Source organism: Bufo bufo, chromosome 3 (genome assembly GCF_905171765.1).
Source record: "Bufo bufo chromosome 3, aBufBuf1.1, whole genome shotgun sequence".
Lineage (NCBI taxonomy): Eukaryota > Metazoa > Chordata > Amphibia > Anura > Bufonidae > Bufo > Bufo bufo.
This window is the reverse complement of record NC_053391.1, coordinates 696,278,400-696,300,066: the sequence shown is the minus strand read 5'-3', so window position 1 is coordinate 696,300,066 and position 21,667 is coordinate 696,278,400. Positions and strand designations below refer to the sequence as shown.

The 21,667-nt window shown below is 46.0% G+C and overlaps 2 protein-coding genes across 2 annotated transcripts in view; one reads left to right on the top strand and one right to left on the bottom strand.

The window, feature by feature from the left end:
• LOC120996578 overlaps positions 1–21,667 on the top strand; it is a 625,207-nt gene that overhangs the window by 6,540 nt on the left and 597,000 nt on the right. Inside the window, exons 2-5 of the mRNA XM_040426578.1 lie at positions 10,532–10,687; positions 10,800–10,967; positions 11,049–11,172; positions 12,125–12,262. Of these exons, the coding sequence (XP_040282512.1) occupies positions 10,580–10,687; positions 10,800–10,967; positions 11,049–11,172; positions 12,125–12,262 (538 nt within the window). The 5' untranslated portion in view covers positions 10,532–10,579. The remainder of the gene's footprint in view (positions 1–10,531; positions 10,688–10,799; positions 10,968–11,048; positions 11,173–12,124; positions 12,263–21,667) is intronic.
• Positions 1–21,667, bottom strand: part of LOC120996580 (zinc finger protein interacting with ribonucleoprotein K-like) — a 655,167-nt gene that overhangs the window by 156,003 nt on the left and 477,497 nt on the right. The gene's annotated exons all lie outside the window — the stretch shown is intronic.

Below are 21,667 nucleotides of genomic sequence, written 5' to 3'. Positions count from 1 at the left end.
GGAGCAGTGTGTGTGTGTGCAGGCAGCAGGGGGAGCAGTGTGTGTGCGCAGGCAGCAGGGGGAGCAGTGTGTGTGCGCAGGCAGCAGGGGGAGCAGTGTGTGTGCGCAGGCAGCAGGGGGAGCAGTGTGTGTGCGCAGGCAGCAGGGGGAGCAGTGTGTGTGCGCAGGCAGCAGGGGGAGCAGTGTGTGTGCGCAGGCAGCAGTGGGAGCAGTGTGTGTGCGCAGGCAGCAGGGGGAGCAGTGTGTGTGCGCAGGCAGCAGTGGGAGCAGTGTGTGTGCGCAGGCAGCAGGGGGAGCAGTGTGTGTGCAGGCAGCAGGGGGGAGCAGTGTGTGTGCAGGCAACAGGTGGAGCAGTGTGTGTGTGCAGGCAGCAGGGGGAGCAGTGTGTGTGTGCAGGCAACAGGAGGAGCAGTGTGTGTGTGCAGGCAGCAGGGGGAGCAGTGTGTGTGTGCAGGCAACAGGAGGAGCAGTGTGTGTGTGTGCAGGCAGCAGGGGGAGCAGTGTGTACAGGCAGCAGGGGGAGCAGTTTCTGTGTGTACAGGGAGAGCAGTGTGTGTGTGTGTACAGGGGGAGCAGTGTGTGTGTGCCGGCAGCAGCGGGAGCAGTGTGTGTGCCGGCAGCAGCGGGAGCAGTGTGTGCAGGCAGCAGGGGGAGCAGTGTGTGTGTGCAGGCAGCAAGGGGATCAGTGTGTGTGTGCAGGCAGCAGGGGGAGCAGTGTGTGTGTGCAGGCAGCAGGGGGATCAGTGTGTGTGTGCAGGCAGCAGGGGGAGCAGTGTGTGTGTGCAGGCAGCAAGGGGAGCAGTGTGTGTGTGTGTGCAGGCAGCAGGGGGATCAGTGTGTGTGTGCAGGCAACAGGAGGAGCAGTGTGTGTGTGTGTGCAGGCAGCAGGGGGAGCAGTGTGTGTGCGCAGGCAGCAGGGGGAGCAGTGTGTGTGCGCAGGCAGCAGGGGGAGCAGTGTGTGTGCGCAGGCAGCAGGGGGAGCAGTGTGTGTGCGCAGGCAGCAGGGGGAGCAGTGTGTGTGCGCAGGCAGCACGGGGAGCAGTGTGTGTGCGCAGGCAGCAGGGGGAGCAGTGTGTGTGCGCAGGCAGCAGGGGGAGCAGTGTGTGTGCGCAGGCAGCAGTGGGAGCAGTGTGTGTGCGCAGGCAGCAGAGGGAGCAGTGTGTGTGCAGGCAGCAGGGGGGAGCAGTGTGTGCGTAGGCAACAGGTGGAGCAGTGTGTGTGTGCAGGCAGCAGGGGGAGCAGTGTGTGTGTGCAGGCAGCAGGGGGAGCAGTGTGTGTGTGCAGGCAACAGGAGGAGCAGTGTGTGTGTGTGCAGGCAGCAGGGGGAGCAGTGTACAGGCAGCAGGGGGAGCAGTTTCTGTGTGTACAGGGAGAGCAGTGTGTGTGTGTGTACAGGGGGAGCAGTGTGTGTGTGTGTACAGGGGGAGCAGTGTGTGTGTGCCGGCAGCAGCGGGAGCAGTGTGCGCAGGCAGCAGGAGGAGCAGTGTGTGTGTGCAGGCAACAGGAGGAGCAGTGTGTGTGTGTGCAGGCAGCAGGGGGAGCAGTGTGTGTGTGCAGGCAACAGGGGGAGCAGTGTGTGTGCGCAGGCAGCCAGGGGAGAAGTGTGTGTGCGCAGGCAGCAAGGGGAGCAGTGTGTGTGCGCGTGTGCAGGCAGCAGGGGGAGCAGTGTGTGTGTGTGTGTGTGTGTGTGAAGATCTGGGTGAAGATGGTGGACAGGAGGGTCTTCTGGTTGCAGTGATGGAGGCTGTCCTTCATCGGCAGCGCTGCCTCCATGTTACAGGAGACGCGGCTCCAGCCTCCTCAGGATACAAGTCGGTCCAGGCTCCATGTGTTATAGGCCTTGGAGCCGCCTCAGTGCTTAGATAACAGGTTCTTGTTGGAGACCACAACCCTCACCTGGCGTCCCCGGGGATGGTGTCCAGACCTAGGTCTCTAGGTCCACAAATGATGGTTGACTCCTGTCAGTAGTGAAGATGCACCAGCAGCACCTGCTCTTCCCGCACTGGCTGCAGTCGATACATTGAGGTTCTTGGTTATGGGCCTAGGATGTGTAATGGAGCACCGTTATGGCACAGGGTTGCAACCTCAGCGGCGCCTTGTGATGGGATCTTGATGTTTGCTCCCTGGCAGGAAAGGCCAGGTCTAAATCATTAGGCTAATGCCAGAGAAGGAGTAGCGGTGTTCCACCTGTCTTCTGGGTGGCAGCAGTTACTTCAGGTCCTGTAGTAGGCTTTACATACAAGTCCCAGTGAAGTCGCTCAAGACTGGGTTCAAACTGACCTCCAATCTATGTTCTGCAGTAGTTATGCACTTGTCAATAGATTACAGCAGATCCAGATTTTCTGGAGAAGGCTCTGTCCATACATGTGTTATCTGGGACCCTGGGCGCGTTAGAATAGAAACCTCATCAAGCTCGACCCATCCAATTTTAGAAACAGGCAATTGATCAGGTCCCACTATCCCCAATCCAAGGTTCCTGTGGGATGTCAGAAAATACGCCAATAGTGAAGAGCTGTCACCAACAATCGTATTCACCCAGTCGTACTCACAAGCGTAGCTCGGTTACAGGCACACCTAGATATATAGACGACCGTTTCCTTGTGTGGGAAGGAGAGAGACAATGTCTGGAACAATTGATTGCAGTTTACGAGCAGCTTCAGTGACAGGGAGGTGAGATTTCTTGATCTTACGATCTTTGTGGAAGAGGGACATTTTAAAACGAAGACCTTTTAAAAAAAAAACAGCCGTTAATGGTTCCATCGATACTAGCAGTTCCATCGATACTAGCAGTTGCCATTGCGGCCCTTGGCTGAAAAATATTCCCAGAGGTGAGATCGGGAGAATTCACTGAAAATGCACTGATGCTGCGACATTTAGAGAACAGAGTATTATGATTCAAGAACGATTCCTAGAGAGAGGTCATACAAAGGAGGAGTTGTCTAGGTGTAGCCGAGAGGTGAAAGCGAGGGGGTGGAGAATGAATATAAAAAGAGGAAGGATTTCAGATTTGCGTTTCTTACTCAGGATTAATTAAAAATGCCATCAGAAAAAATTGGACAGTACTTAAAAATTATCCGGTTATAGGCAAAGAGATCCCCAGCCACCCTGATTTCATTTTTAAAAAGGCACCGATTAAGGATGAGGGAAAAGAAAAACCCTTTTCTCCTGGTGCGGTTTTTGTCCCCATGTAGGAACAGGAGAAGGGATAAAAAAAGAGATGAGAACGGCGATGATACATTCAGTCAAAAGAAATAAGGACTTTAAAATTAAAGGACAAATCACATGTGACAGTTCGGGGGAGGTCTACATGCTGGAGTGCCCGTGTGGCCTCCAGTATGTAGGACGCACGATCAGAAAACTGAAGGTCCGTATAGTAGAACATATTAAGAATATTAGAAAGCTCTGGAGACTCATGGGGTCTCCATGCATTTTAAAAAAGGGGTATGGATCAGAAAGATCCCAGAGGACTTGCGTTTGTCGGGTTAGAACTGGTAAAAAGTGACTGTCGGGGAGGAGACACCGTGCAGAAGATAGATCGGCGGGAGGTCAAATGGCTCTATGAGCTCGATACTGCTCAACCGCAGGGGCTTAATGGAGAACTAGATCTGAAGGCGTGCTCAGTGGAATAACCGTGATCCTAGTACAAAGGGGGTCCTCAGGGGAGGGAGGTGTGTACTGTGGGAGTGAGCATGAGTTACTACTGACCAATTAGAAAAGGAGGGTGTGTACTAGGGGAGTGGCTACAGGCTGGAGGAAGAGTTGTAGGAGATTTATGAATGAAGGAGTCCAATGTAAGGAATGAATTGGAGTAAAAGTTTTTAAATTAAAAGAAGCCATTATTGGAGGAAGTTGTTATCTATTCAAGTCGTGAATGAAGATTGTTACTTCGCTGGTTATGAATATGTTTTAACCTTTTATGTGTTAGTTATGGGTTATGGGGGAGGGGTATGAGGGTATTTAGTACTTGTGGGTAAAATGTGGGATACGCCCCTGACGAAGCTTGGAGCTAAACCCGGTTCGGGCAGGATGGTGGGGATCACTGTGTATTTCTGAGTATAATAAATCCTTTTTATACTGATTTCTCAAGCGGTGCTTCACTACTGGAGCGATTTAAAGGTTTTATTTAGAGGTGGTGAAAAGGAGATAAGAAGCAAAGCCCCGGAGGTTGTGTGATGTGCCTGTAACCGAGCTACGCTTGTGAGTACGGCTGGGTGAATACGATTGTTGGTGACAGCACTTCACTATTGGCGTATTTTCTGACGTCCCACGGGAACCTTGGATTGGGGATAGTGGGACCTGATAAATTGTAATAATTAATTGGATTAACAGGCACTCCCACATCCAAGGCTGTATCTAGGATATTATAAGGGATTGGTGTTAGTACCGTATATTAGTGGTGGAGGGGTAGAGGTAATGGTAGATTATCTTGGTGTTTGATACGCCTCTAGTAATATGGAAAAAGATATATGTAGATCAATGGATATCAATACCCACAGTACTTAATCATAAATCTACCATTACCTTTACCCCTCCACCACTAATATACGGATTAACAGGCACAGCCTTGGATGTGGGAGTGCCTGTTAATCCAATTAATGATATACAGTACAGACCAAAAGTTTGGACACACCTTCTCATTCAAAGAGTTTTCTTTATTTTCATGACTATGAAAATCGTAGATTCACATTGAAGGCATCAAAACTATGAATTAACACATGTGGAATTATATACATAACAAACAAGTGTGAAACAACTGAAAATATGTCATATTCTAGGTTCTTCAAAGTAGCCACCTTTTGCTTTGATTACTGCTTTGCACACTCTTGGCATTCTCTTGATGAGCTTCAAGAGGTAGTCCCCTGAAATGGTCTTCCAACAGTCTTGAAGGAGTTCCCAGAGATGCTTAGCACTTGTTGGCCCTTTTGCCTTCACTCTGCGGTCCAGCTCACCCCAAACCATCTCGATTGGGTTCAGGTCCGGTGACTGTGGAGGCCAGGTCATCTGGCGCAGCACCCCATCACTCTCCTTCATGGTCAAATAGCCCTTACTTTCAAAGTTTTCCCAATTTTTTGGCTGACTGACTGACCTTCATTTCTTAAAGTAATGATGGCCACTCGTTTTTCTTTACTTAGCTGCTTTTTTCTTGCCATAATACAAGTTCTAACAGTCTATTCAGTAGGACTATCAGCTGTGTATCCACCTGACTTCTCCTCAACGCCACTGATGGTCCCAACCCCATTTATAAGGCAAGAAATCCCACTTATTAAACCTGACAGGGCACACCTGTGAAGTGAAAACCATTTCAGGGGACTACCTCTTGAAGCTCATCAAGAGAATGCCAAGAGTGTGCAAAGCAGTAATCAAAGCAAAAGGTGGCTACTTTGAAGAACCTAGAATATGACATATTTTCAGTTGTTTCACACTTGTTTGTTATGTATATAATTCCACATGTGTTAATTCATAGTTTTGATGCCTTCATAGTCATGAAAATAAAGAACTCTTTGAATGAGAAGGTGTGTCCAAACTTTTGGTCTGTACTGTATATCTAATGAGGTTGTTTTAGGGGAAACCTCTTCTAACAGAGCACCCTATTCCGTATAATCTCGTTAGGTGAGCCACCACATACTGAATCTGAAAAATTGCCTATGTTTCTAAAGTTGAATAGGTCGAGCTAGAAGAGGTTTTCATTCTTCTGGATAGGGAACGCGCGGTCCCAGATAACGCATTGACTGAACTGTGAATTGTGCCCACTTCACTTTTGGGAATCGCTGCGGTAAATCCTATACAACGGACTGGAACTAAATCATGTCTTCTCTGCTTGGCAGTCAGGCCTTGCCTGACAGATTTCAAGGTGTAAGTCCTGCTCCAGTGCAGACACCCATAGCCATACCTTCTCAGGTGCCTCACACGATGGTTGGAGAGACCATGTGCAAAGCCAGTTTACAGTTTCAGCAGAGACACTGCCATAGACGGCAGCAGTGTCTGCACAGTGTCGGAGTGAATCAACAGTGTGTTTCTGACAAGCAGAGCACAGATTCTGGCAAATTCTCAGCCTCACTCCAGCATTCTGATTATCCTGTGTGGTGTCACCATAACCTACTGAGTGAGGAGAAGACCTGGACCTCCACCTGCAGTCCATTCAGGAAGCTGAGATAATCCTACTGGAGCGTTTAGGGTGAATTGTGAAAGTAGGAAACAAACTTTATACAAAGAAAAAGCTCAGCTCTGTACCTTCACCCAGACTACTAGGTGCACATGGAAGATAAAGAGGTCCAGCATTCTAGCTTCTTGATAAAAACCACAGGCTTTATCGAAAAGATAAAATGACACCATATATCACAATGCTGCATGCCTATGCGTTTCGACAGACCATGATGAAGAACCGCAGTGTTTGAAACACGTAGGCCAGGCATGCAGTGTTGTGCTACATGGTGTAATTTTATCTTTTCAATAAAGGGGCAGCATGGTGGCACTGGTGCCTTGCAGCGCTGGGGTCCTAGGTTCGAATCCAACCAAGGACATCTTCATTGAGTTTGTATGTTCTCCCCGTGTTTGTGTGGCTTTCCTCCAGGTTCTCTAGCTTCCTCCCACACTCCAAAGACATACTGATAGGGACCTTAGATTGTGAGCCCCATTGGGGACAGCTTGATGCTAATGTTGCTTGATGACTGTAACATGAACTTTCTGGCACAAATCACTAGGTCACATCTTCACTAGCGGTGGAGCTCTAGGACAACTATGTTTAGTTTATGAACTTCATTCAAAGAAAACCCAGGAAGATGCTAGGATAAAAAAATACTCAAGATTCTTTAGAAGAATTACAAAGCTTCCAAAATCTAAATTTGAAACAAAAGTAAGTCAACAACAGCACCAAGAATTGTATAATTATGGGAGACTTCTGAATCCACCAGGCCTGGTAAAGGATCATCTAAGTTGTGATCGTCAAAATATTCCATGGTCATTGAGCAACCTCTAAGGTCAGGCGGAGAAGTGGAGGCTACTAAGATACAAGCTGCCGTTACGGGAAAAAATCCACGGAAATGGAAGCGAGTGTAGGTGAAGCCGTGCACAAAATGACAGAAATGGAAGCTCTACCGAAACAGGGTGTGCACGCCATGGCAAGGTTAAAGCTTTAAGAGCGAGCCGCCAGTGGGAGAGAAAGACACGGCATCGGTGAATGTACACAATAAGCCCAAACCGTTAGCCTCTGGTTGATGTAAATGTTCCTGCCTGTAGAGACATTTCTTCTGAGCAATACTTCGCTGATCCTTCTGCAGCACCACATATCGAAGGTGAGGACAATGCACTTCCCACTTGGCATCCTGACCCTCCTTCGCACTCCACAGTGCACTCCCGCACCAAAGCTAACATAATACACAGATGCCCAAGTGCAAACCAATATGCCAGAGTCAGCAAACCCCTGGTAACCTCACAAATGGAGTCCCAAATGCAACCAGACCTATGGACTAGCCAGAACACCACAAACATTATAATCAGCGCAACCTAGCCAGCAAATTCCTGTCCAATAAAATAGACATGTTAGAGATTATATGGTACACGTCCACCATGATCTTGTTAAGCCTGTTCTAACAAGGTTTGACGAACCAGCCGGAGAATTACAGAGACTGGAAATGTGCCTTCAGAACCACAATAGGGTAACCAGCTGCTGAAGAGCTAGACCTGCTGGTCTGGTGGCTTAGCCCTCAGTCTGCTAAACGTGTCAAGAAACCTGGAAAACTTAGTGCGATTGAGCTGAGATTAACAAAGGATAAACTGTTAGTGGTGCTTGGTCAATGATCATGCAACCAAGGAGGTGCTCCCCCTTTATTTCGGATTCTTCAGCAGGGTATATGATGAGGCAGGGTCACATTAATACGGTTTGGCATATCCCCTTGCTGCGATACAGACTGCAACTCCTGCATGGTAATGGTCATGCAGATGTTAAATATGCAGTCATTCCAAGCTCCCTCAACTTGGACTTGTGGTTCAGCCAAGGTGGTTGTTGGCTACCATGCAATCCAGTCCCGAGATATTCTTGATGGTGAATAGTTCTGGTGATCAAGCTGGCCAGGAGCTGCTGGATACTAAAGAGCACATTATATGCCGTGGGCAGTGTGTGGGAAGACGTTGTCTTGTTGGAACAAAAGGCAGTAGGACTGGTTCCATGATGATCTGGACATCCTGAAGGCTGGTCAAAGTTCCTTCCAGACAGGAATAGTAATGGTAGCTAATGGTGCCACACATCATGACTCCTGACGTTGGTCCTGTATGTCTCTATACTATGCATGATGACAGTGGACGCTCTTTAGCCCTCTTGTGATCTCTGATGTGGCCATCAATGGTAAACAATAGTGTTCAGTGATGAAAGCAGGTTCTGCTTTGCTACTAATGTTGGCAGCATCAGAGTTTGCAGTAGAGCACCTACTGCCTTAAAGCAGGACTAACACCAGGTGTCATGTGTGAAGTGCTATTGGCTACCATGTACACTCCTGTCTGGTATTCGTGGAGACAGTGATGTACCTTCAGTGAAGTCGGACCATGCAACTGCTACAGGGCCCAGCGTGAGAGGGGGCCCAACGGTGAACTCCTTCTCCTGACAAGAAAACACTGCCAGTATGAGGAGCTCAATGCAAAGAGATGATTTCAGTTTCTATTCCAGTAAGGCCCCTTTCACACGGGCGAGAATTCCCCGAGAGGTTAACGCATTGTTTTTCACGCAACGCAGGCCCCATAGAAGTTAATGGGGCTGCGTGAAAATCGCAAGAATCCGCAAGCAAGTGCGGATGAGGTACGATTTTCACGCATGGTTGCTAGGAGACGATCGGGGTGGGGACCCGATCTTTATTATTTTCCCTTTACAACATGGTTATAAGGGAAAATAATAGCATTCTTAATACAAGTAAATTAGGGATGGAGGGGTTAAAAAAAAATATAAAAATTTATTAAACTCCCCTCATCCCCTTGTTCGCGCAGCCCGTCTTGTCTTCTTTCTTCTTCTTTGAGGACCTGGGAGGAAAAGGACCTTTTGCTGACGTCACTACGCTCATCACATGGTCCATCACCACGGTGGTGGACCATGTAATGAGCGCAGTTCAGGTCTGGGTACCAAACATGCCGATTTTTCTCACACACGTGCAAAACGCATTAATACGCTTTGCACTCGCGCTGAAAAATTGCACATTTTCCCGCAACGTACCCGCATCTTGTTTGGCCCTCACATTCGACACCCGTGTGAAAGAGGCCTAAATGGTAACTGTATTAATTCCTAATCGCAGAAGGAGGATAATGATCTCTGGATAGATGTGACTGGACACAACGTGGAGAATTTCTTGTGTGAAGAGAATAAACTCTTGAGATCAGGAATGTTTATTGTAGTTGTGGGCCATGGATCATAGCATTGACCAGAGCTTTGGGATTGTCACCTGGAGAAGACATCTTGTGAGCTTTTAAATGGAACCTGTCAGGGTGTTTTAGCCACATGAACCGCCTACGTGCTGTAGTAGGTGACCTGGCTTGAGCATGTCATATGCAATATACAGTGTAGATTCTGTATAACCCTCCATTTACTATATAGCAGGCAAGAAATAGTAAAGGAACCTCACTGTATGTAGAAGACCAAAAGGCTGTTCCTCTCCACCTCCAATCCATCCCAGTATGAAAAAAGGGGCAGCACTCCAATAGTAACATGGACGTAGTATGGATTTATTCCCCAAGTTCTCGGGTAAAGTTTCCGCTTCTCATTACAGCGTTGACTTCAACATGGATCCAAAGAAGCGCAGAAATGTTACCTGAGAACTTGGGGGTCTCATAAGGCAGATATGTAATTGCTTACAGGTGCGCTCTGATTAGACACTAGGTCCTGCCGCAAGAGTGCTGACCTATCAAAAGGCTATCGGAGGCTACTTTTGGGTAGTGTGCCTCTTGTCGATAGATCGTTGACTGCTAGACAAACCTCTACTATGCACTCAGAGACATTTTTCCCAGTTGACAAAGAGGGCCTATCATTCGACTGAGAGAATTAGGATGGTTGGTTTGATGAATTGTCCACATCTAGACCAATTGGTCTTAACTGTTAGGAGGTGGTTAGAGCGAGCAGAAGTTATGTGAGGGCACACGGTGAACAGGCTCAGGGCGGCAGACAGACCACCAGTTGAGAATATCGTTTGATCCGCTGACAAGCATGAGCAGATCCCACAGTTTCATTGTCCTTCATCCAGACATAGGTGGCTCCTTCATTACACGTCCTATCTATGTCCAAACCATTTGCAGGCGTTTAGCAGAAGGAAATTTGGTGTCACAGCGCCCATTATGTATCCTGCCATTGACAGCCCATCACCATCTCCTTTGTTTGCGTGTGTAGTAAGAAAGTCTTATTCCAACAACTCTTCTTGGTACTTTATTTGTGTTGTCAATGAGTGTATGTCCACTCCGTTGTATGTTAGGAATAGTCCTTTGTAGTTACTGAATGTATACTTTATGTAGGATCTTCTTTCTACAGTAATTACTCTCAATCCCCCTTGTTTTCCCTCAGGTTCCTTAGGTACAAGACTCTCCCCGATAAATTCTTCTTTGTAAGACAATGGTCCTTTCCATCAATAACCCACCAAGAATGGAGAAAGACAGAAGCCACATGGCTGCAGAGATATTAGACTTCACCCTAGAGATCATCTACTTGATAACTGGAGAGGTGAGAGTCTCACATGACATCACTCTTCTCTCTAGTAATAAACCAGGTAAATGTCTGGAAAGGTGGAGGCTTCTTACAATCTCTGTAGTGATCGGCGTCTCCTCATACACAGGATTACACAGTAGTGAAGAAGTTGTCTGATGAGTGTGTGACACCTCGTGCTTCAAAAGGACGGAAGAAGACCCAGAGCCCCATCACGAAGCCTCCACCTCATTCACTGATACATGAGCAGAAGATCCTAGAACTTACCAACAGGATCACTGACCTGCTGAGCGGACAGGTGAGCGCTGCTGGAAATGCTGGGACATTATACACTAGCACCAAGGGAGGTGTCTGGTAATGACTATCCTTGTGTTGTCAGGTTCCTATAAGGTGTCAGGATGTCGCTGTCTATTTCTCCATGGAGGAGTGGGAGTATTTAGAAGAACACAAAGATCTGTACACGGACGTCATGATGGAAAATCGCCAGCCCCTCACATCACCAGGTAAGAGGAGACCTTCCTGATTATAGAAAGACCAGGTTTGGGCGTAGCCTATAGTCTCCCTCATCTAATCATCACACATAGACCCATTTTTTAAGACCAGTGTTTTAGACGTCGGTCTTAAAGAGGACCTTTCACCGATCCTGACATTGTGAACTAAGTATCATCACATATACAGCGGCGCCCGGGGATCTCACTGCACTTACTATTATCCCTGGGCGCCGCTCCGTTCTCCCGTTATGTCCTCCGGTATGTTCGGAGACTTGGTTATAGTAGGCTGAGACTTAGGGGACTTGGTTATAGTAGGCGGAGTCTGCCCTTGTTCTGCTGGGCGTCTCCTTCTCCTAGGCTGTAGCGCTGGCCAATCGCAGCGCAGAGCTCACAGCCTGGGAGGTTTTTTTTTCTCCCAGGCCGTGAGCTCTGCGCTGCGATTGGCCAGCGCTACAGCCTAGGAGAAGGAGACGCCCAGCAGAACAAGGGCAGTCTCCTCCTACTATAACCAAGTCCCCGAACATACCGGAGGACATAACGGGAGAACGGAGCGGCGCCCAGGGATAATAGTAAGTGCAGTGAGATCCCTGGGCGCCGCTGTATATGTCATGATACTTAGTTCACAATGTCAGGATCGGTGAAAGGTCCTCTTTAATAAAGCCCTGCACTGGTGGATAGAGGCGCCGGCCTCTACATATCTTCAGCGAATCCACCGCTGCTTCTAAATGTAAGAGTTCCCAGCTGTCTTACATTTAGACCATTTTCTATGCCTAAAACGGGCGTAGAAAATGATAAATAAGACTGACCTGCTGGCCCCTCCACTTCCCTGCTACTCCCACTTTTTTAGACCTGGAGTGAGCGGGGAGAAGTCGCAGATTGCGGCACAAAGGCCATTCTAATTTAGGCATATTTCTTTTTAATAAGTGACCCCCATGTATTCAGTCACTTTGTATATTTCCTATAGATAAATCCAATCGGAGAGATCCACCAGAGAGATGTCCCACTCCTCTGCATTCCCCGGACTGTCCAGAGGAGAAGCCAAACCTTGCACTGGATGATCATGACCTTAAGGCAGAGAATCACCAGCCCTTCACATCACCAGGTAAGAGGAGACCTTCCTGATAATAGAGGATAGTCCAGGTTTGAGGGTCATCTAGAGCAGAGCTCCTCAACTCCAGTCCTCAGGACCCACCTTCTGGTCATGTTTGCAGGATCTCCTTTGTAATGAGCAGGTGATATAATTAGTGTTAATACATCATAGGACTTACAACAGGTCTTCATTCTGTGGGATATTTTCAAATCATGACCGGCAGGTGGGCCCTGAGCACTGGAGTTGAGGAACACTGACCTAGACTCACCCCTCATCTGATCATCACATATATGTATTCAGTCTCTGTGTATATTTCCTATAGATGGATCCAGTCAGAGAAATTCACCAGAGAGATGTCCCAGTCCTCTACATTCCCAGGACTGTCCAGAGGAAAAGTCGAATGTCCCACTGGATCATCAGGTAGGTGAAGCTGAGATTCCTGTAGAGTCTGTGTAGGTTGATGTAATGAAGCTTTCTCGTCATCTTCTCCAGCAGTGGGGTGGACGCTGTATGTGATGAGGGTGGCGGCTGTGGTCGGTCGTTGCTACAAATGGTTTCATAGTGTAGATTGCGTTAAACTTCCACCTGTTTGGACATCCACTCGCCCATTGATATTAAGTGAGGATAAATGTAAAGTTCTGCAGTGTAGATATAAATCATGGACTAAATGACAGCTCAATGCCAATCAGCTGCTTCTAAGACGAGCAGAATACTGTCATGTGCAGTAAGAGGCATTGACTCAGGAGTTATGGACATAATCTTACTGCTTTACTAATCATTAGTGCAGCCTCATCTAGAATGTGCAGTTCTGGGGGCCACAGGCGTCTATTAAGGAGTAAATTATTATACAAATATAGAAATGTGAATAATGCACTGAGCAGCTTTATACAGCAAGGTCACCCGAAAATGGTAAAGTGGCTATTCTTCTTGTCTCTCATGTCCTTCATGTGTGATCCTTGCAGGAAAGTGATGAAAGTGGAAGGACGAGTGGCCTGGAGAACCCCACATCAATGTCAGTGACTGGTAAGAGCCTCTTTTTTTTTTCTTCTGCCCTTATTCACCGCAGACTGAGTTTACAGGAAACCTTCTCCCTGCTTCCAGTTGAATAAATATGTCAAAGGTCAGTACAGAGATCTTGTCCATGATCTGTTTATATTCATGACTGTGTTGAGGAGACATCCTCTGCGTCTAGAGGAAAAAAGTCTTGTACACAAACATAGAAGATCGGTGATAGTATGGAACTGTCTGCCTGAGGAGGTGGTGATGGAGAATTTACTAAAAGAGTTTAAGAGGGGCCTGGATGTATTTCTGGAGCGTAATAATATTACAGGTTACAGTTTCTAGGTTTCTGGAGAAGGTTCGTTGACCCAAGGAGTTATTCTGATTGCCTGTTTGGAAGGATTTTTATTTCCCTAAAATGACGAAAATTGTCTTCTATCTTGTGAGGCTATGTTTGCCTTCCTCTGGATCAACTTTGCAGGATAAGTGGCTGGGCTGAATGGACTGTCGAGGATTGAGACGCTGGGCTGTCTGCAGATAAGTTAAATTCTTGTGGTCACTGTAGATACTGACAGGATAACAAGCCCCTTCCAGGAGATGATGCCACTCTTCAAGAGCCAACTTGATTGCAATCAACTCCCTGTTGCCAATATAGTAATTCCTTTCTGCTGCTGCCTTAGAGAAGAAACCACAAGTGTGCATCTTGCCAGAGGAATTCTTTTGATTAAGAATGGGTCCATCTCCCAAGGAGGATGGATCCACTTGCAGGAAGAACTGCTTGGTCACATCTAGATGATAAAGAGTTGACCCAGATGAAAATGCTTGCTTGAGGGACAGGAAGCTGATTCAGCCTCAGGAGGCCGTTCTTTGGCATTCACCCCCTTCCTAGTAAGGGCAGAAATGAGGGCAGTCAGCTTGGGAAAATATGGAATGAACAGTCTGTAATAATTGGCAAAGCTCCGGAATTCGCTATATCACACGCAAGCCTGTAGGACCAGGCCAGTCACATACAGCAGACAGCTTCTCAGGGTTCATCTCAATGCCATGCTCAGAAATCATGTAGCCTAGGAAGAGCAGTGAGGTCTTCTTAAACATGCATTATTTAAGCATGACATTAAGTCTGGAGAAGCGTGCATTCATGTCTCCAGTGTGTAGACATGTCAGAAGAGAAAATCAGGATATCATCCAAATAAACGACTACACTGGTATAGAGGAGATCAGAGAAAATATCATTGACAAATTCTTGAAAAAAACGAAGGAGCATTCTTGAGACATACAAGATGACATACTTACAGTGGCCATCTTGGGAATAAAGCTGGGCTTCCACTTGTCGCCATCACAGATCTGGATGAGATTGTAAGGCTCCGTGGACCTAGAATTTTCAGTAAGTTGGACCTCAGAGGAGCTATCAAAGAGCTCTGATATCAGAGGAAGAGGGCACTTGTTCTTCACTGTAATTTAGTTAGTCTTCAGTATGTGGCCGGAGTGAAACGTCTTTTTTCTTAACAAATTAAAACCCAGCGTCTGCTGTGAAGACGACTTCCAAATGAAGCCCCTTTCAATATTTTAATTAATGTTATCAGACATGGTTGTGTTTCTAGCAGAGACTTTAGGTACACATTGCCATGTGAAGAAGTAGTTCCTGGCACCAGGTCAAAGGGTCAATCGTAAGGACAATCAGGCGACAGAGTCTGAGCTTCCTTTTCATCAAAGGCATCAGAGTACCTGGCATAGGCAGGAGGTAGAAGATTCTGAGCTTAGGCAGGCAGAACTGAGACCAGACAGAATGATAGGCAGAACCCTAACGCAAAGTCTGCCCCGAATTCCAATGAAGAACAGGATTCACCAAGCAAGGCCAGGGCAGTACCAGTAAGAGTGGACTGGTAGATACAGGCAGAACATGGAGATCTTCGCTGTGTGCAGAATTTCAATTTAAAGTTCCATGGGCACAGTGGCATACTGTATGGATTCCAGGAGTGCTTTCCTGTTGATAGACTTTACCACCAAGAACTTCTCTAGTCACATGGTGGATATGTGGTATCTGTTCACCATGCAGGAAGTTTCCTGCTGAGCCAGAGTCCAGGAAGGGCTGCACAGTAAACCAAATCTTACCACAGCACAGAGGCAAAGAAAGAGTTGACTTTGGAGAGCGTGTCTTCACCCTGGATCGTGTCTCTAAACCGATCCTTGGTTCTTAAGGTTCCCGCCTTGAGAGGGCAGGTGCGCACGGTGTCTTTTGGCTCTGCAATACAGATATAAGTCCTTATTGAAGACACTCTTTCTCAGACAACTGAACCTTATCCAATTGCACAGATTCAGGATCCATATTTTTTTTTTTTTTTTTTTTTTTTTTTTTTTTTTTTTTTTTGCGGGTCGGCAGGAACTGCTCCTCAGGAAGTAATTTTTATTTTGATTCAAATAAACTAAAAAACAGACTGCTGCAGAGAGGATACCCTTTGCCACTACTAAAAGAATCTTTCCACCATGCGGAATCAAGAAAAAGGGAGGACCTACTACTACCTAGACAAAAAGACACCCCGGGTGAGGGTCAGATTCGTCTGATTTCCACCTTTGATTCCACCAACAAGGAAGTAATATCCATCCTGAAAAAACACTGGCCAGTACTCACAATGAACCCAGATCTAATGCAGGCAATTAGGGCATACCCCCAAGTGACCTATCGTAAAGGGAGAAGCCTACGGGACCGTCTGGTCCAGAGCCACTATGAGGGCCCCAAAAAAGAAGGCACCTGGTTGGACCAAAAACCCCTGGGCGTCTTCAGGTGCAGATCCTGTAAAGCTTGTAGCTTCATTAACACCTCAAAAATCGTTACCTGTTCCGTGACACAACGTCCCTTTGCCATCCGGGACTTTGTTTTTTTTTTTTTTTTTTTTATTATAAATATGTATTTATTTTCAAAAAGGAAAAGTACAACAGTCTTCTTATTCAATATCACAGTGCAGTAACATATATATTTCAATTAGTTATAGCTATATACCCCCCCTGTCCCACCCTCCCCCCCCCCCTTTTTCTTTCCGCGGGACTGTCATGTCTACATCTTATCAATGTTTCCAAATGCCCCCCCTCTTCCCCTCCGCAAAAGTTCCACGTCTACTTCGCCTGTCATTATTTCCAGTCACCCCAGATCCGCAGCCAGACTGCCTTCTTCCCTGCTGTTTGAGCCAAGATGTGCTCGTATTGCCTCACCCTATTCATCCACTGTATCCACTCCTGAAAGCTGGGGTATTTACTGGAACCCCAGTGTTTAACAATTGTGATTTTAGCTAGTGCTATGCCCCGGAGCCACAGTATCTGCTCAGGTTTATTTTGGTCTATCTCTGGGAATGTACCCAGGATAGCGTAATCAATGCAAACCTGGTACTTCAAAGGGGAGCACTGCTGCAATTTCCGGAATATTTTAATCCAGTATTCCTTTATCCCTGAACATTCCCACAACAGATGTATATAGTCTCCTCTATCTTTATTACATTTATAACAGTTCTGTTTCCTATCTCTGTAGATGATGTGGAGTAGGGCTGGTGTGTAGTAGAGGCGATGTATAATTTTCAGAAGGATCCATGCATGGGCGGGTGAAACAGTGGATCTTTTAATGTTTCTATATACAATGTTCCACATTATAGGTTCCCCTTTGTGTAGATCTCTTTCCCATTTAGCCTCACCCCTAAATGTGATCGTTTTTATATATTCATGTTTTAACTTAGCGTAAATATGTGATATAGAAGTGTTGAGTGTCATATCTTGACAAGAATCTAAAAAAGTGTTCCTTACTATCTTCAAATAATTTTTATTCTCCGTGTAGTGTATAGCGTGACGTAGTTGTTCATATCGGAATTTATCAATAAAGCCTAATTTATCATCTAGTAATATTTCATTTAAGGGCTTAATCAGTCCCTGATGAAAAACTTGTGCAATTAAGTGTATTCCGTGTTTTTCCCAGTATTCAGCGTGACCTAGTTGCATAACTTGTGGTAAATGTGCATTCCCCCACAGTGGGGTGTACTGAACTGCTTCAGATACGCCCACCATATCTCTAATTTGTTGCCAGATATATCCAAGCATTCTACCAAACGGGTTTGTTATTATGTTCTTCTTAACGAGACCCCTTTCAAGCAGATGAAAAAGATCCGCCCATGGTCTACAGTGCTCCCCAAAAAGGAGACGTATGCATTTATTCCCTCGATTACTCAGACACCATCTTAGTTGAGCAGCTAAGTAATATCCTTTTAAGAAGGGGATGGACATTCCACCCTCCTCTTTATACAGATATCGAATCTTAATTCTAACACGTTTGCGGCCCCATATCAATTCATTAAGAAGGGACTCTAACTTGTTAAAGAACTTATCTTCTATCATAATTGGACTGGCGTTTAGAACATATATTAGCATTGGTAGTAATGTCATTTTAATGAGCGCTATTCGATTAATTTGTGACAGAGGGAGTTTTAACCATATTCTAATTTTCTCCTTAACTTTATCTATCATTGGGAATACATTCAGTTTCAGATAGTGTTCCAGTTTGGTACCTATCTGAATACCCAGATACGTTAAGGAGTCTGCTGGGGTCAATATACTGACACTAAAGTTGTGCCCCGATGGCACCGGGCGTCTTAATGGGAGAAATTTTGATTTTTCCCAGTTTATATCATATCCAGACAGGGATCCAAACTCATCCAAACTTTCCATAACCCTGGGCAGGTCAGTATAACCCCTCCCCAGGAATAGCAGCATATCATCTGCATATAAACTCAGTTTATCAGCTTCTCCTTCGCACCCGAAGCCAGATATTTCCACATCTGTTCTAATTTTGCATGCAATTGGCTCCAGGAACAGCGAGAAGAGCAAAGGGGAGAGGGGACAGCCCTGACGTGTTCCTCGGTTCAGCGAAAAAGGGGCAGAATACTCACCGTTGACTCGAACCCTAGATACTGGCTTTTGATACAGAATGCGAACCCATCTAGAAAAATACTCGCCTATCCTGACCCGCGACAGTACTCCCCAGAGGAAGGGCCACTCCACCCTGCCGAAGGCCTTAGCGGCATCCAAAGACAGGATGGAGCAGTCCTCCCCAGCCCCGGTCTGAATGTTCAGAAAGGCCCGCCTTATATTATCCTGTATATTCCTTTTGGGAATGAACCCAGTCTGGTCTGCATGGACGACTTTATGTATGACAGTTTTTAATCTGTTAGCTAATAGTTTGGTTAGAATTTTATAGTCTGTATTCAATAGGGAGATGGGGCGATAGGAGGAAACTGACAACGGATCTTTCCCCTTTTTGGGGATCAGTGTGATAGTGGCTTCCATCCAAGAGGGGGGAAGGGCTCCCGTTGTCCAGGATTGGTTTAATACCTCCAACATTTGGGGAAGGATAGTTCCCTCATGTTTCCGATATAATTCAAATGGGAAGCCGTCCACCCCTGGGGATGTATTACCTTTAATAGAGTGCAGCGTGGCCTGTAGCTCGGTCAGTTGGATTGGTCTATTTAACCATTCGATGTCTTGATGATCAAACTCAGGGATATCAATTTTATTCAGGTATTGATCTATTTTTCCTCCCTGATTTATAGACCCTGTTTGGTATAATGCCGAGAAGTACCTAGTGAATTCGCCGAGGATATCGTCCGGGTCTCGTACAGTGTTACCTGCATTTGTCCTAATTCCGCTAATATTAGTGCCTCCCCTTTGATTTCTTACAATCATTGATAGTAATCTACTTGGCTTGCCGGACTCGCTAAAGCTCCTCAACCCAGAAAAAAATATTTTATTCTGTGCTTTTGTGTATAGATATTGTTTATATTCATCTTGTATTTTTTTAAGTTGAAGTTGTTTTTCTAAGGTGTTTACGCGACCAATCTCATTAGTTATCTGATTAAGCCTCCCTTCTATTTCTTTTTGAGTTTGGGCAAAAAGGTTTTTCTGTTTCCTAATTTCGTATAGGTATATACCCCGGAGATATGCCTTAAGCGAGTCCCAAACCATATGGATATGAGTTGAATTAACATTGTCCCTCCAGAAAAATTTTATTTCTTCATTGATCTTATCTAGATCCTTTATCAATGACATCCAATGGGGGTTAAGTTTAAAAATTCTATTTTTATTTATTTTCTTAGGACTGTCCAATGTTACCATCACCGGGCTATGATCAGAGATACCGTGGCATTCATAGCTCATTTTTTTTACCCTATTAACGAGCCCGGGGCTGGCGAGGGCGAGGTCAACTCGAGACATGGACCGATATGTATTACTAAAGCATGAAAATACTTGCTTATTTCCATAAAGGGATCGCCATATATCGACAAGTGCCATCTCTGTACAGATTCGGGATAGCGCTGTACTTGATCCTAATTTCAATTCGTAATTTGTTATGGTCGAGATCCTGTCCTTTTTGATATCCATGACCGAGTTAAAATCGCCCATCACCAGCACCGGGCACTCCTCTCGTGCTGCAATATAGTTCATCAATTTACATAGTACAGTATTTGTAAAGGGGGGAGGGATATATATAAATGCTAAAATTCTCCTTTGACCCTGCCAGAGGCAGTGTAAAAAAATATACCGACCCTCTTGATCAATTAGCTGTTCTATTGGGTCATAGTCTACCTGTCTATGAATATAAACACTGATTCCCCTAGAATATGTAGAAAAACAGGAGTGGTATTCGTGAGAGGCCCATCTCCTCTCGCCAAGCGCCGCCACCCTCTCTCCTGTAAGGTGTGTTTCTAACAGGGCCACTATTGCTGGTAAATGTCTAGAGACTAGATCAAACACTGCGCACCTCTTAATTTTGTCCGCGAACCCGCGGATGTTCCATGTCAAAATACTGGTCATATTAAAGAGTCAGGCAGCGCTGAGCGGGAGGGCACCCCCCACGACACACCCTCAACACTTTGGCAGTCCCCAGCGGAAAGAAAACCCCCCCCCCCCAACCCCCCAACCCTTATCTTCTCCCCAAACCCCCCTTCCATTCTGTCCCGTGAATCGCGGACTGCGACTCATAGGACTCAAACCTTAGGCTATCGCCCCCCTCCCCCCCCCCCACCGGCAGCCCCCCCTCAATGCGTCGCTAACGTATTATTTAATGCCCTTTGAGTCTAGCCAAGCCGCAGCGTCGCTCGGATTGGCGAAGAATTGAACGGTTTCTTTATATATGACCCGTAATTTCGCGGGGAACATCATAGAATACTTTAATTGTGCCTGTATCAGTCTCTTTTTAACGTCTTTGTATTCCCTTCTTTTATCTTGAGTAACCTTAGAGAAGTCCGGGTATATCTCTATACAGGCATCGTTGTACTTCACTGATTGTATCTCTCTTTTCCATCTTAGTATGTAGTCCCGTTCTCTTGAAGAGATCATCTTAATTAATAATGGCCTGGGTGCTAACCCTGGTGGAGGTTTCCTGGTGGGGATACGGTGTGCTCTATCTACCGTAAGGGATAACTCTGCTGAAGTTGCATTGTCTAATAACCATTTTTGGATAAATCCCCTGGGGTCGTCTTTTTCTACTCCCTCCGGGAAACCCACCAATTTTAAATTGTCTCTCCGGGATCTGTCCTCCAGGTCCGCCATTTTTTCTTTGAGTACCTTATTGTCGCTTTCTACTGTTTCCAACCTTTTTTTGATCTGGCTAGATTCTTTTTGAAGCTCCGTAGTCAAGGTTGCGTACTCCTTGACTCGTTGCCTCATTTTGTTTAAGTCGTCTCGGATTACCGAAATGTCGGTCTGTACTGCTGCCACCGTCATAGTCAGAGTGCTTAATGATTGATTTGTTGACCTGACTGCGTCCAGTATACCAGCTAATTTACGATCAATATTGTTCATCTGGTTATCTGCGTCTGGTGCCTGACCCTCTCCCACCCTATTTACAGGGTTCCCGCTCTCCTCATAGTCTTCCATCTGAGATATTGGCCTCTGATTGCTCCTGGTCTTGGGTAACAGGGGTGGGGATTTAAGGTACTTATCTAACTGTGTCCGTACAGTGCTCCCTTTAGGAGAAGCTGTTCCAGTGGATTTCCTGTTTGGCGGTTTAGGGCCCATTTTTTTTTTTTTATTTATTTATTTATTTTATTTTTTATTTTATTTTTTCCCTCCCCCCTTCCTTTTTCCCCCCTCCTACTCTCTCTCTTTTGCGCGATTATGTTCAAAAGTAATCTTATACAGATCCTTATTTCGCTGAGACGGCAAATGGAAAAAAAAAAAAAAAAAAAAAAAAGTCATATAACACAAAGAGGTAGTCAGGTGGGCTTACATATCCTCGATCTCCTCGGGTCAAAAAGTTTCTTCTATCTTGAATAGCGAGGGGCTTCAGTGTTGGGGTCGTACAATGACTTTGGTGCAGTCCATTAGAAATCTTCGGCGACCCTTCACCGCGTATATTCGGGAGTCCGGAGCTCAGAGAAAGTG